At 40.5% G+C, this 16,557-nt stretch overlaps 1 protein-coding gene across 3 annotated transcripts in view; it reads left to right on the forward strand.

Annotated features, from left to right (window-relative positions):
• Nucleotides 1-8,946, forward strand: part of RNF217 (ring finger protein 217) — a 56,855-nt gene extending 47,909 nt beyond the window's left edge. Inside the window, exons 5-8 of one of the 3 annotated variants that reach the window (XR_014786673.1) lie at nucleotides 1,935-2,006; nucleotides 3,156-3,225; nucleotides 4,091-5,684; nucleotides 5,801-6,110. Coding sequence is in view for 2 of the 3 variants with exons in the window: in XM_084827447.1 (XP_084683573.1) it covers nucleotides 1,935-2,006; nucleotides 3,156-3,235 (152 nt within the window). In the remaining variant the exon portion in view is untranslated. Of the gene's footprint in view, nucleotides 1-1,934; nucleotides 2,007-3,155; nucleotides 4,058-4,090 lie in introns of those variants that run through there. The other 2 variants (XM_084827449.1, XM_084827447.1) reach the window with 2 other exon arrangements.
• The last annotated feature ends 7,611 nt before the right edge of the window (nucleotides 8,947-16,557 follow it).

The raw sequence follows: 16,557 nt of genomic DNA on the forward strand, positions 1-16,557 counted from the left end.
AAACTGGAACTGCTGCCAACAGGTCCATTGTTTGGGGCAACTTGCATTTAACCAAGTAGACAGAAGCAGGGTCTGATTTAAAAAACAAAGAGGAGTTGAAGTCCCTCTAACATGCATGTGTATACACACACACAAGTGCTGGCGTTGTATCTCTCTTCTGGACCTTCTCTGTCTTATTCTATGTATTTCCCACAAATAATGACACTGGAGTGCTTTAAAGATGGCAGAAAACAACAGATGTGTACAAAAAATAAACTAGCATCAGGATAATTTCTGTGAAACTACAATAAAAAAAAAGGTAAAGGTGTCCCCAACCAGTCGTGTCCGACTCTAGGGTGCGGTGCTCATCCCCGTTTCTAAGCCGAAGAGCCAGCGCTGTCCGAAGACGCTTCCGTGGTCATGTGGCCGGCATGACTGAACACCAAGGTGCACGGAACGCTGTTACCTTTCCCGCTGAGGCGGTACCTATTTATCTACTTGCAATTTCTTGCTTTCGAACTGCTAGGTTGGCAGGAGCTGGGACTGAAGACGGGAGCTCACTCCGTCAGGCGGCACTCGGGTCTCGAACTGCTGACCTGCCGACCTTCCAGTCTGCAGTTCAGCGTCTTAACCACTAAGCCACCGCGGCCCCGAAACTACAATAGTGTGTGGTTAAATAGATTTTGTGACTATAAAGAAATTATCACCACAAGAAAGTCTGTTTGCAACGTCATCATGTTTTAATTAGAATGCAGCTATCCATCTGTATTGTGAAAAGCATTGACAGAAGGTGGGAGAAAACATAAGATTCCATTAAAGAAAGAAAACTAACAAGTTTATTTTAGTATTGAAAACCTTAAATAGAAATCTGACATTCAGGACAAAAGGTGTTCTGTGTGTGTGTGTCCTATTTATTTACATACCTCAGAAGTGGTTTTCATCATTTTTATGCATTTTTCAAAAGTGATGGTGAATAACAGTTGCCATTTTAAAAGTTATTGGATCTGCAAGATTGGTGTAAACTTGGAATCAATACGTAATTTTTGGCTGATACTTGAAATAACTGTAACCACAACTCATCTCTGAGAACTAGTAAATCTGCTCTAGAATGGACAAATACCCTGAGTTTACACAATACTTCCTCTATCCCACCCCTGAAGAAAGTGAGATGGGCTTTGAGCTCATGCATTTTAGATCCCTTTAGCAGTCTCCTCTCGTCTCCTTCAGGAAAAGGTGAAAATCTCAGCTATGTGATTCCATGTTCAAATAACTACAAGGTCTCATAAGGACCAGATTATACATTATGTTACTCGTCTGGTTTATAGCCACATCAGGGTTTTTTATTATTTAATCCTAGGTGGGGAGCAGTTTCTGTTGGGACTGTAGCACAAATTGAGGTTTAACCATGACCAAAATCTCTCTGCCCTGCATGTACTGCAAGTTACACATAGTTAAAAAACAAAAACAAAAAAAAACCCTCTGTGTTCAGCTTATTTGTGGCGGACACTTAAATTTATAGAAAGCAAAAAATTTAGCATATGTAATTTTCCATGTAAGTGAACAACATAGTGGGGTTGTTTGCACAACATGACAGGACAGCCCACCATGGGTTATTTAACTTGCAGTGGGCTGCGGTGTGTAAAGTTGTGTGTGGCCACCATTTTGAATATAAAACGCTTGGTCAGGTTGTGTGGCGCGAACCTGGTGAGCATGGGTTATACAAGGGTTAAACAACCCTCGCATAACCTATGGGCTGTTTTAACCTTGTATAACCCACACTCGCTGGATTTGCACAACATGGCAACCCCCAAACGTGGGTTGGATATGCAACGCTGAACCACGACATGTCATCTGAACCCAGTCACTGTCTAAGGCTGTCTATGTTTCCTGCCCACCCATTAAGGAGAGTAGAGTAACATCATCTGAAATCTCATGTAGCATTCTTTCCTTTTTAGGTGGGAAGTTGCTTATTACACCACTGATACTGGTTTTGGGACTGGTCATTGGAGCCATTGCTGTTATTATAGGTAAGAACAAAATTTGTGTTCCAATTATATACTGAATGATACAGTATTTTTAGTATGGAGTTTAATTTAAAGAAAGCTACAATCAGAGGGTTTTTCCTAAAGAAATGCCCAATATGGTTTCCTTCCAGGTTGGTGTTGGTGGATTGGTGTTACCTAAAACAGATCCATGCTATCAGAGGCCTAACATATATAAGATTAAAAAATATTCATGGTTTTCATTTGCATTCTGAGTATTGTGATTTGCAGATAATCCCTTTGAGTTGGGTCTTAAAGGGACTAATACTGTGAGAGTTTCAGGACCATCTAGACACCTTTGAACATTCAACATCCAAGGCACATATTTTCCTTCACACAAACACTATTTTAAAAATGTTCTTCCTTTTAGAACTGCATGATTTTCTTATCTTTTTTCTGAATGACAAATTTTATTGAAATTGCTCTTATAAGGGCGCAATCCTATTCAGATAGGCGGCTGCCTCCAAACTCGGAGGCAACTGCCTATCCAGTGCAGGGCAGGAGACGCACGGAGGGGATCGTTCCCTCTGTGCTTCTCTTGACCTGCATTTTCAGCTGTCTAGCTGTGGGAGGACTGAGTGGGAGAGGAGGCTGCCGTATGACACATAGGATGTGTCATAAAGGCATTTCTGCCCTCCCCGGAATGCCCCTTTTCAGCCACTCCGCACTCCTCTTGCGAGCGTGGAGGACGGAGCTGTTCCGTGCTGCCTCCAAGGCACTACAGAAGTGGGGGGAGGTCAGTTCTCTGGGAACTGACCTCGGAGTGTGGGCTCCAAGGTCAGTTCCTGGAAAACCAGATATCCTATGGCTGTATAGCCGCTGTCTAGTGGCCATAGGATTGCTCCTTCCATGATATTAATCTAAAAACTAAACTACTTCAGAATATTTGTCTGTGCTTTTGATGCAGTGTTACTACTTCTAATGTCCAAGTTGAGTGGATATTCTGAAAGAAATATTAGCACTAACATTATAGTTGGCAATAGGAGAAGTGTCACTGCTTGTTCCATTACAGAATTCTTTTGGGTTTCAGCTGGCTCATAGGAACCAGTGTGCATTTATTTCTATTCACAAAAGAACTGTGCAGAGTTGAGTATATATATTTTAATTCACTGTATTTTCCCTTGTTTTTGGCAGGTTTATTTGTGTTTCCTATCTATTGCCTTTGTAAAAAGAAGAGAAAAAGGCCACGAACAGAAATGCCCTGGTACGAGTGAACAGTTGTATATCTGAATGGAGCTGGTCCTGCAAAGCTTATGCAAAATATGTGAAACACAGCAATATTGTGCTGGTTAACTATCCTAAAGCCACAGCCCTGCCCTGACAGAGAATTGGGGGGAATCTACCACATTCCTTCTGCACAGTACACTACAAACAACAGGCCAGAACGCTTCTCTGCTCTGATGCCTCAGACAAAATGCACATCTACTGTTGAGCCAATGAAAGGAACTTTTAATTTGGCAACACTTTTTTTCCCCAGTTACTGACATAATTCTAGGCCTTACAGGGTAAATACCTAGATGCAGTATGAGTGAAGACAGCTTGTTTTGTGCTAGAGACTGGTTCTATGCATACAGTTGGTTAATAGTATTCTGTCTAACATGATTGGCACACTGTCAGGTCCTGAATGCGATGGTTTGTTATTATGTAACTTAGCCCATGAATATTGAATGAAGTGTGTGTTAGTAGCTACTGTTGTCAAATTCCCAGTACCTTAAAGGGAATACAGTGGGAAATGATTAGAACAGTATAAATTTCAATTAGTTTTGAAGTGATTGAGATATTAACATGGATCTTTAGGAGATCCATTACCATGTTTTTGAATTGTGCAAGCTGTTTAGTGAGACTAATAATTTTCACTCCATTTAACTTTCACATACTTTGAAATAAGTTAGGGAAAGAGGTAAACACTTGCCTTTTATAGTTATCTCTGGAGTCTGACATACAAACATTGTGATGTATATATACAGTTTGGGCCAGTAGCATGATCATATCTGGATATGTCTTAGCAGCTAAGGATGCGGCCAAAAACAGTACAAATACAGAAAACCATATATCTCTTTGTATTTCAGAGTGTTCAGCACTGTCCATTTGGGAAAATAGCTATTTGCTGTGAGGCAATCCAGAAATGTACTGTTTCCACAAAACTGCATCAGTACATGCCTAAAGTGAGTAGACATTTCCAGGTTTTACATAGGAAGGTCCATGGTTCAGGACTGGCTGCTGTAATGTAAGACCAGTGAAGATATGGGCCAGTGGTAATGGCCTTCACTTGGTGAGGAGGAGATCTGGACCTTTGGACCTTCATGTGATTTATGTTCGTGAGAGTCCTGATGTGCCTGATATCCATAATTCTTCTCCAAAGGGTTGAAAGGATTATGGCTGTTGGAATAAAATTGCACATACTTTTGTGTGTATGTGTTCATCCAGATCACGTATGACTTCATTTGTGTGGTGTTCGTGCATGTTTCTGAGGCCTGGGCCTTCTCCCTGCTATGTAAAGAACATTACTGATTATCTGAATTGGCCCATCTATATATACATATTACATAGTAGCAGTTGAATTTAAATGTCACCTCTGAAATGCTATGCTTTTAAAACAATGATTCAATCCAGTAAAACCCAGTGACATGTTTTTGAGTGCAGGAAAGGTTATCTGGAGGTCTTAATTATATTTTGTGGAGGGGGGGCTGTTTTTTACTGATACCTTTTGTTGAAATTAACATGTGAGAGACATGCAGCTAATTGATTTAAACTTAAGAATAAGGAGAACCATGAAGACTTTTTTAAAAGAAAATTCTGCTGTCCTGTTACATTACTTAAAAGAGAAAATTGGAGATAAGAAAGATCATGCTATGAAATTATCAGAAAAATGAGTTGGACTCTGAGGTGCCCTTCCACGCATGGAAGGAGACCTTTAGTGAATGGAAAGGTCGCTAGGTGAGAGATAACTTTTGTCAATTCCCTGCACACAGCAGCCCTTGGAGCCATTTCTCATGCTAATTTGGAGGGTCTCCCAATTGTCTACAGCAGATTTTCAGGGATTTGTGGTGGGGAATGGGGAATCGGCAAAAATCACTTTCCTCCTTTTCGTTAGTGGGCACCAGGAGCATTCTTTCTATGAGAAGATCCCATGAGCAGAGCTCTAAAGATCCAACCCAGTGGACACACTTCTTTTCACTTAAGTGCTGGAGATTTTTTAAAAAACAAGATGTTGCTGAAAAGAGTGGTGGAGTATTTTTCAAGTCCTGTGTTCTTCAGTCTGTTTTGAAATTAATAGGCTCCATAAATTGCACAGGAAAGCAACACAGGGTTATTTGGTACACTGTACTTAAAATTTTACAGCACTTTGTTACTGAAGCAGTGTATTGATCAATATAGAATGAATCTCAGTGCATCATATACGTTAATTATTGGACCTCAAAGCCTTAGCTGAATTTAGTAGAGGATGTTATTTTTCTGGCAATATGTCTGCCTTATATATATTGTTTTCATGTGCTAGCATAGGTAGGTCAGTTTGCTATTTAAAGTCCTAATAATACCCAAACTTACCATCTTTTCACCAAAATGTTGGTGGATTCCAGAACTCAGCTTAAGAAAGTGATTAATTCACATTTAAACATAATTTCAGTGAAGTTATTTTTGTTAAATTCATACAAACTATGGGTTGGATCCAGACCTAGTCATGCTTAAAGTAGACCCATTAAATCAATGAGGCAGGTTAGTCATGACAAATTTTAAGTCCCATTGATTTCAGTTATTCTTATCTAAGCATGACAAAGTCTGGATCCAGCCAGATGTGTTAGGTTGTTTAATCTGTTTATTTTGTTATGTCTCAGAGTTGACTGCTGCCTTAAACAAACCTTTTTAAAGATTGTATAGTTTTACCTAGCCCCAAGTAATTGTGTTTTCTCAGGCCAAACTTGTGTATTGTCTTTGCTTTACTCAGGGATTTTAGTCTGTCATTATATTGTCAAATACTGTTGTGAAGAAACTTTTCTAATATTTAGAAAAAAATATTCAAATGTCAGAGTTATATCATGAGATTTGGTGTCTGTAGTTCAGGATGCATTAAAACAATGTCAAGGCCTCTGTTTGATTTAAGAGTAGACTTGATCTTTTCCCCTAACATTTCCACATTTATTTGTTCTCTCACTATGCATTTCAAATAAATTCCTTACAGTTCATAATTCCTGTACCTGTTACAAGGATCTTCACGTATAGCAGCAAGGTGTATGCAGGGATCTCTCTGCTATGTCAGCTGGGCCAAGAGAAACAGTCACCTATTGGGGGAGGACTGATTCCATATACATGTGCACATACACCCAAACACACACATCCTCCAGGGAGGACACTTGAATCATCAGAGCAGCTGTGGCCAATGGTTTCAGTGGTGTGTGTGCAGGATACAGGAGTGCCACATGATATTCCTTATTGATGCTGGCTTTCTCATTCATGTAGCGCTTGTTTGTGCATATGGGACCACATCCCTTGAAGGCAGTCTTGTTCATGGACCATCCTTACTTGATAAAGGTGCATATGTTTCCCCCCCCCTTTTTTTTTTTTAGTTGTGGAACATTTGAAGATATGGTAACTTGGACTCTTACCTCAAGTCTTGAAAGGATTTATATATTAGGATAAATGAAAGGGAAGAATAGGTACATGTGTGTGTTTTATATACACGGATAATGTAAAGTTATAGATGGAGCAGTTTCTCACCAAAATGTGCACCTATTCATGCCTTCCACTAACACAAAGCATGCCATTTTAGGACTTATATTAAATTCATATATATCAAATGCACATGCTTTAGTGCATTTAATTTAAGTATGCAGATTTCGATAATTAGGTGTAATCCGAAGAAATAGTTTCCATTAACTTGCCATTTCCAATAATGGGGTATTAACAGTTATCATCAAACAAGAAAGGAAGAGGTGCATTAGAATCCTGGTTTGCTGACCCTTTTTGTTTGTAAAACTTTTCTTAAATAATGATCAGAAACATATATCCTTCAGTTAGCTTTAACAGCATATCAGTGAACACATTCACTTAGCAACCATTATAATGACTGATGACAAACTATGTGCTAAAACTAGGATAAAATTGTGTTAAAGTTTTCTGAACAGTTTCTTGAATGTTACAAGCCATGCTCTGATTTGCCTTATGCAACTTGTATCCTGTCCTGTGGTGGTTATCTGTTGCTTTGCAACTAAGTTACACTAGTTTAAATGAGACTTGCCCCTATGTCTCTGACCACACCTCACTTGCAGTAAGGGAATATCAACTCTATTCCCCCCCCCCCAAAAAAAATCTTTTACTTATATAATGTACTTTATCAGAGTGAAACAATTAAAATATTTAAACAGTTCTAAGGTCTCCTTTTCCATGGAACTCTCATTTCCTTTTATTAATTTGACAATACAAAATAAAGAAGACTGGTCATATAATATTTTATGGCCCTAATTGCTACACACCCGCATTTGTCAGTCCCAGGAATGTTTGATGGCGTATACTTGTTTTTCAGTGTATTCAAACATTTGCCAAATAAAAATAATTAAATTTCCATTGCAAGTAGATTATTAGATCACAGTAGGTTGTCACTTTGATGTAGAATTACTGAAATTCAGAGATGACTGGGTTTTATTTCAGTAAATAGGATGACTTCCTTTGATTCTAAGGAACTAGTATACCACTGCTGGAAATCATCAGTAAATTAAGTGACTTGTAAAAATCTAATGGCTACAACAAATCATAGCTCTTGGATACAAATACTCATCATTTAGGATTTCCTAGTGCGATTTCTCTACAGCCATTCAGGGTATTTCTTTTAATGCATTGGCTGCTGTAATAATGGATGGCTGTAATCACCGTAATAATGCTGTCTCAAATTATGGTAAAATCTTTGCCAAGGCATGCCATGAATTATAAAGAAGATAATGTGTCTCCTGGGGGAGCGGGGGGCAGGAGTAAACTGTATCTGAAACAATACTTGCCACCCCTTTTTCTAAGATGAGATCGTTAGACATCTTGCTGTAAAAATAAAGAAAACTGCTCTAAGCCTTTGTGGATTTGTCATCGGAACAGATGCCCATGAACGATTGCGCAAATTTTTATTTGTTAAAGCCATTCTATGAAAATGTCATGTGATCTCTTATTTAAAAGTCTACTTGTAGGCCACAGTCTCTTTTCCTTGCAGCCCAGACATCCCACTCCATGCCTGAAAGAAGGCTTCATGTATGTGTTGCCCTTTTGGATGTGGCCCCATATTGTCCAAAAGGTGCTGCATAAGGGGACAAAGTTCTGCATTTTCCACCACACGTGCACAGGCTAGCAAATGGCCATTCTGTGTCATCAGATCTGACAGCACTGGTCACTGTGTGTGCGAGTGAACATTCAAGATGCCCTTTCCCACCAGCAGATGGTCAGCTTTTCCAAAGATGTTATTTCCAACCAAGGCAATGAGAGCCTTTTGTGCATCCTTTCATGTGGCAGTGGGATCTTTGGGTCAGGACTATGGAGTTTCACAAAATGTAGGATATTTAATGTTTACTGAAAACCTTGAATGTTCACCTGTGCTTGCAGTCATTTCCAGAAGTTTCAAGGAGAAAGAAATGGACTTGTATTTTGTTCTGTGTGCCATCCTTAATGAAATTATTTAATGTATAGCCAACTTTTAGTGGTGTCTCCATAATCTCACTTTTAGTTTCTGTAATGTTTCTAAAGAAATTGTACTTGAAACCCTGACCATGCGAGAAGGCAAGGCTTATTTATTTAAAACATATTAGGGCCTGGTAAAAACTACACTTGGACCTATGGTACTTTTCAGATGTACAGAATTTATTTAATTATACAACATTATTAGGACAATGGAAGTATTTCTGAAGAAGAGTGATAGACTGATTTATGCAAAATAAAGATCAAATGGTATACTTTCTGTGTTAAAACCCAAAATAAATAAAAATATTTCTGGTCTTCTGTGTTATTTCAGAATCTGCCTTTATTTTTCTTCTGCCATCTTCTATAACAGTTTGTATTACAGAATTAAAATTCAGTGGCTTGGCTTGGTTCCAAAGTGCCCCATGGACAGTAGGAAGCAGTGGACTTCCACTTCAGCTAATCTTTGCCTGTCCCCACTGTATTAAATACTGTTCTGTAGGGTTTCCCAAACTCAGGTGGAGCTTTTCATGGCTACAAGGGGCTGCCATGGAAAGTGGGGAGAGAGCCCACAAGGGCGCTCTCCCCACTTTGATACGTTAATATGTTTGTGGGGGGGGGGGGTTACATCTAGGCCAATATCTTGTATAAGTACTAGATGTGAAGATTTCTCTGTAAAAATAGGATTTGAGATTTTCAGACATTCCACCCACATAATCAGAATCCTGCTAGACTGCATATAAACGGACAAATCATATTCAATAATCAAGATGATTAGAATTCAAACTGTGGGCTAGCTGAAAGGTATTTTCCTTCTGTCTATGAGCACTCTTGACCAGTGTGATAAGCACAATATCTGTGCGTATGTAGGAAAATGTCAGTGGACTGACTGATCAGATATGACTGACAGCAATTTTTGCAATTGCTAGGGAACTTTTCCAGTGCCACAGTAACAGAAAATGTAGCTTGTTTTTATCTCCAGGCCACTGGTTCATGCATTAGCATTTTTCCCACATAATAACAGATATGTTGTGTTCAAGAACGTATTCTTGAATATTCAAGGACAGCTACGGTGTAGAAGAGATGTACTGTGTGAACCAGCCCTGAGTAAATTGCATCTATGTAAGTCAATTATCGTATGTTGGTAGCTATTAGTTGAAGAGAAAAATCTGTCAAAGCAGGCATGCCCATTTATTCACTATCTATTTGCTTTCTACTTCAATTAAATATTTTTCATATGGAAATCAGAAGACCCCCACCCCATCACAAATTCAGTGGAATATCTACACTGAAATTATTAAGCTGATTCTTGTCTGAGCCCATTCTAGCAAAGGCCAAAACTAAGTATCTGTTAGGCTGCTATCCTATACACACTTGCCTAGGAGCAAGTCCCACTAAACTCAGTGATTTTACCTAGTGAAAATAGTGAACCTTGAAACCTCTGGAATGATGCAGAAGTCCAATACTACAAGAGAATGTTTTTGTCTCAGTTTTGCTATTTGAAATATGCACTTTAGTGTATATTGCTGTTGGATCAAAAATTGGGAAAAAGTAAAAAAGTGTGAAATTGAATGGTTGTGATTAATAAAATCCAATTCTCACCCCTTTCCAGAGTTACATTGGCTTTCCATGTAAAAAAATATTTGAATATGAGACCTATTTTAAAGTCCTATGTAACTTACCTGAAAGTACACTTTAGGGGCAATATCCAATGTGACACAAGTGCTAATAAAAATTATTTTGCACTAGTGTAGGGGTGCAGAACCTCAGGCCAGGGGCCAAATGCAGCCATCCTTAAGTTCCCAGAAGGCCATGTCCCTTCTCTTAGTCCTGCCCATTTTGTCTTTGGCCCCACCCATCACTGGAATGCTGCCACAGAGAGCTCTGAAATAGAATTTGGTCCTTGTGCTGAAATACGTTTTGCACTAGCATAAGGGACCTGTAGCACAGCACCAATAGTGTTAGTTGGCATGGTGGGTTTTCTGGAGAATCCTGCAAGAGGTGTTTTCTGCTAGCACAACTTAATTTACATTAATGCTCATGTCACATTGGATATTGCCCTAGGATTAGAGTAAAGGAGTCAGTTGAATGGATTTAAAACTGCTTCACACCAAACTGTTTCAGAAGTCTTGCTACCCCTCAGGGTAGGATTTTGAACAAGCAGAGAATTGCATCCTTTTGCATGAAGCAGTTTGTGACTGCAGAAACAAACGATCCAGTTTCTCTTCTAAAAACTGCCAAAGGCATTAACATAATATCTATAATTCTTGTACTGTGGTACTTCCCAGTGAGCAATGAAACAGCCATTGCCAGAACATCTTGGTGGACAGAAATAAATGAATACATTTGTGATAAATCTCTTATCTTGTGAATTTCCCAAAAGCTATGTTATATAAAGTCATTACTACAGAAATATTTTTATTTCTATGACTGTTTTCTGATTTAAAAACAAACAAAAAACAATATATCTGCTACATAGTATGAGCTACTTAAATTACTGGACATAAAATGTACTCCCCGACCTTTAACTAGGCAATGGTTCATGAAATCACGAGTGGGAAGCAGGGATTCTAACATTACAGAAAAGCAAGCTGATCCTTTATGCACTGTTTTGGCCGTGAGCCATTGTCCTAGCTGTGCTGTGTTTCTTCTTCCAGGCTACTTGCATGGCAGGGTGACTATGAAAATACTTCTGCTTCTGATGGTTAGTAATTATTTACAGTCCAAGATCCAGAGTTCATATTTCACAGTCCACTGAGTAGACTAAGCTGCTCAGGGGTGTTTTTTTAAGTATTGGATTCCTTTGCCTTGCCAGATCAGGTCAAAGTTTCATGTAGTCCAGCATTTGCTTTCCAACAGCATGTGGCTAGATGCTTTTGGAAACCCATAGGCAGTGCATGGACATGATGGCCACTTCCTGTTTGTCCCCAGCATGTAGCAGTCACATTTTGCAAATGGACTTCCCATTTAGCGACTTGTGGTTGATAGTGATAGATCATAGCTGTTCAACCATCACAGTGTTTCCGTCCATAACGTTTTGGGCAAAAGTTTTAAAGTACTTCATAAGCAACATTTCTTATATTGCTTCTGAATACATATTCTACATATTCATGATCTATGTAGGAGCTTGGCAAAAGTTTTCAGTAGCAGATCTGAGGCAATATTTCCCCAGCATATTTCTAAACATTTAGGCTGTCACTCCAGTGACTATTAATTTTGTTCTTATTCATGTTGGCTTCAGTTTGCATCACAAAACACTTTGTAACCTTTGTCCATTCTTGTTAAGCGAGTGCCTTTTGTTTGAAGATGGCCTATACACTGTCTTATATCTTCTTGTGTAGATGTGTACTGTACTAGTACTGAGCTAAAATATGTCCTGATGGATATAGTTCTAATACCTTCATTGGATAGATAATGCATAGCCCATGGGTTGTATGTACACACACATACAAAACTAAAACAAGGAAAAGCACTCTTGCCAATGTATGTCCTGCTGGACAGGACTTGAGTGAAATTTTAACTCTTTGTTTTGAGAATTGGTTACTTCACTGCTGTTCAGTTACCAACTGTGTTGTGTAGTACATTTCCACTCTGAAAACCTAATGGCTTTTATGGTAAGCAGTGTTAGTAACCACGTGTTATCAGATGAATATTTGCAGCTGCTGGTGGTAAAATTGATAATCCAGGAGCATATGTTTTGGTGCTTTAGAATGCATTCCTTTTTACCATTTATCTTAATGTTGTTTTATGATGAAGGGAAACTTGTCAGAATGACACTAGAGACTGGGTAAATTTTAAAATATGAATTTGATCCAAAAACTATACTTTGGGGGTGTCCAGTGTATGGAATTTGCAAAGGTATTTATAGTGTGTGTGTGGGGGGGGGGGTATTTGCATGCTAATGGGTTAAAGTATTTCATAGAAATGTGAACCTAATAAACTTTTAAAGAGAAAGCACTGCCTTGATTTTTTTTTCAAATGGATGAATTTGATTTTTAATTGTGTTGAACTCTTATATTTAAGCCACCCTTTTCACATATAGTGAGGTACACAGACTTTCAATAAATTAGGGAAGGGGTTGTTTAAAATGCAAGAATAGTTATGCAAATTAATCTGGGTGATCAAGGTATAATGTAAACTTAACCCTGCTTAAGTTCTGTCTGCTAACTAGGATTGGAAACCAGGGTCTGAAGTTCGTATCAGTGAGTGTAACCTGTTTTGAAGAATTAATCAGTTTTCTAAAATAATCCTGCTCCTAAAAAAAATGCTCCTAAAAAGCAGGGGGAGAGAAGAACCCACAGAAGCACATGTTAAGATTATATTTCTATTTATAGTTTGGGTGTGTTGCCTGTTGACTGTGAGTATATTGTAACATGTCTCGGAACGATATATTCCACTAGAATCCAGATTGTTACTTGGGGAGAAATGAAAATATGAGAGCTTTTAGTACAGGATTACCTATAGTCTGTTTTAGACAGTGTTTCCGAAATATCTGGGGCTAGATCCAGATTTAAACTGGATCAACTGTGTTGATGGAAGCGGACTTGCCCAGCCCCTCCAGCTCCCTGAAAATGCCACAGAGAGAGTCAGGAGGCCGTGCTGAATGAGCTGAGCTGTGGTGTGTGTATGTTGGGGGAGGATCTATCTTCTCAATGAAGTAGATCCTGGATCTGATCCCTGGTAACGGAGGGACAAACTTAATGTGACAATAATTAGTTTGGCCCTGAGACATGATTTTTTTTCTGATTTTTTCCCCACCAAAATGGGAGCACATCACTTCTGTAGTCAACAAGGTATACTTTAGAGTATGTAAGGCTAATAGTAGAAATAAGCACCCTCAGAGGACCTCATCCCCTGTGTCCTTCACTATTTTTTAAGTGCTTGAGGATAGATGGTGGTGCAGTTAGGTAATTTTAGACTCTAGACTTAATGGAGGTATGTGTGTAGGTAGGTTCTTTTAGATATGAATGTGTGACGCTTCACCCCAAAATGTGGTAAGTCAGTTCTGCTGCATTTGAGGCTCTTCTGCTCATTCTCCTGAGTGGGGTTTGGACTACTGCCCCAAAAGTCCTGCCCTGAATTCACCACTGATGATTCTGCTGTATCCATCATGAGTGACCAAATGTTGCAATCACACCTGATGCAGAGATGCAGCAGAACTACATGCCCCCAGAAGTGAGGCTCTTGGAAGAAGCACCAATAGTGCAAAATGGTATTTGTATGCCTATAAAACAAGATCAGTTAATCCGATCCTAACCTAACTTTCAGGGTTCATTCAGCTTACACCACGGAATATTTGTCAGTTTACAGTTAGCTATACTAACTGGGGTATGCTGGAAGTTGGGAGGACATTTTCCTGTCTAAATGTGCATAGGGTTGCACCCTTAATTACAGTGTTACATGGTCAGTACAACCAGATTTGCATTTTCAATTTGCCTGTATTGATTTCTGATACTGGTGGGGAACGTATGGCCCTCCATGTAACTCCCATCATTCCTAGCTGGCATAGTCAATGGTGAGGGATGATGAGAGTTGCATCCTTGTGATTTTATGAGCCCCACCCCCATTTCAAAATGCATGTCCCCGGCCCCAAACTTTTGGACACAAACCTTCCTTGGTGTAAGTAGGATGTACCCTAAAAGTTAGGTTAGGATCGGGTTAACAAATTTGACATACAAGCATAGGAACATATAAACACATCATTTTACACAAATTTGACTTGGCAAATACCAGGGTGGGGGAGAAGTTTGTGTCCCAGTTTTTTGGACTCTTGAGAATGTTATGCTTAATAAAAACAGCCTGCAACAATTGTTTCTGTTTCATTTGGATTGTAGTGTAAAGAAGACCAAAGCAAGGTGCCTGAACTGGGTAGGCAACTGGTGGACTGCGCAATTCTATGCATGTCTACTCTGAAGAAAGTCCCATTGAGTTAAGTGGGCCTTATCCCCAGATAAACGGATATATGAGATTGCAGCCTAAAAAACAGGAGCCCAAGAAGCATAGCAAATGAAGGTGCTTGAGAAAAATGATACAGGGATATGTAGCTAAGCTTAAGTATGTGTAACTGAATTAACTGCATAATTTCCCCGTTTGTCCCTGCCTCCATTTCCCTCCCTCTTCCTCTGTATTTTTAAATTGTAAGCACCTTGGAGTAAGGGCTTGTCCTCTCACTCTTTGTAAAGTTCCATATGCATAGGTGGCACTATCCTAATAAATAAATGAGAGGGGGAGTTGAGTCCACAGTTTTACCTTGATGTGAACCAGCCAATTGTTGAGCTGCAGGCTTCTAGCGTACTTCTGAATATGGTTACCAGATGCATATGATAGTAAGGCCATCCGGCTGGCTGCTCTTCAAAACAGAATTCTAGACTGTTGCATGATCCAGTGTGGCTCTTACCACGTTTTGCAAAGGGCATATGCGTTGTAATAATTCCAGACAATGTTATTGGCAGACTAGTTTTGATTTTGCTACTTTGCTAGAGGGCCACACATTCTGAACGCGAAACATCAGTATTAGTTAGGCGTATATACAACAAGAGGGGGCCGCGGTGGCTTAGTGGTTAAGACGCTGAACTGCAGACTGGAAGGTCGGCAGGTCAGCAGTTCAAGACCCAAGTGCTGCGTGACGGAGTGAGCTCCCGTCTTCAGTTCCAGCTTCTGCCTCGGCGGGAAAGGTAACAGCGTTCCGTGCACCTCGGTGTTCAGTCATGCCGGCCACATGACCACGGAAGCGTCTTCGGACAGCGCTGGCTCTTCGGCTTAGAAACGGGGATGAGCACCGCACCCTAGAGTCGGACACGACTGGTTGGGGACACCTTTACCTTTTTTTACAAGAACTGTGTGCCCTTATCATTTGCCAAGGCAGGGTCAACTGAGGTCTTAAGCCTTGGCGTTAAGCACTGCTCGCTCACTGCCTTGCCCTACCCGTTACCTTTCACACCCGCTAGCAAATTAGTGGCCGCCACCAAACATCCCTTCCTGTCCAATCAAAGCAGAATTTAAAACGGTAGCGTGCAGGAAGTGGACCGTTGCTAGCAGGATAGCAAATCAATACATTAAAGTCGGTCCATTAAACAGGCTAGTCCCGCAGTCTCACTGGAAGAGGGAAGTGGAGAGCTTTTCTCTACGAAGCGTTTGTTGCTGGGCGCTCGTCATTCCCTAGGAACGACGAATCAAAGGAATGAATGCGGGCAATCCTGCTGTTCTCCTCAGCCAAGTTCCCGTGCCAGAAGTGTACTGGGTTTGGGGACAGGGTGCTTTGCTTTAAAAAAAACCAAACGAAACACACACGCACTTCTTTTCTTTTAAACTAAGGGCGGGTGGGGGGAAGGCCGCCTGGTGCCTTCCAGATGGTTTGGACTACAGCTCCCACAATCCTATTGGCCACGCTGGCTGGGGCTAATGGGCACTGTAGTCCAAAACGTCTGAAGGGCACCAGATGCCCCACCCCTGACCGAAGGGTCATAGAATCATAGAATAGTAGGGCTGGAAAGGGCCTACAAGGCCATCGAGTCCAACCCCCTGCTCAATGCAGGAGTCCAAGTCGGAGCATCCCCGAGAGATGGCTGCCCAGCCTCGTCTTGAACGCCTCCAGCGTGGGAGAGCCGCCACCTCCCCAGGTAATCGGTTCCATTGTCGTATCGCTCTTGCAGTCAGTATGAGTGTTTGGCGACTTCAGCTTTGCTCGGTGGCGAGAGGAAGTTTGAAACTTGTCTCCTAGGGAAGGGATGCAGCGAGCAGCGCGGCTTCACTTAAACCTGCGCTGAGCTCCAAGAATTAGGTGAAATGGTTTTGTTCCCCGCTTGTCCGGAATTAGGGGAGCAGGGCTTTCCGGCAGGCCCGAAGGTGCGCCCTGCTTTGTTTCGATTTCAAGAAGGAAAAGGAG

The sequence above is a fragment of the Heloderma suspectum genome, chromosome 1, assembly GCF_057233095.1.
Source record: "Heloderma suspectum isolate Gila_16-S chromosome 1, 16-S_ref, whole genome shotgun sequence".
Taxonomy (NCBI): Eukaryota; Metazoa; Chordata; class Lepidosauria; order Squamata; family Helodermatidae; genus Heloderma; species Heloderma suspectum.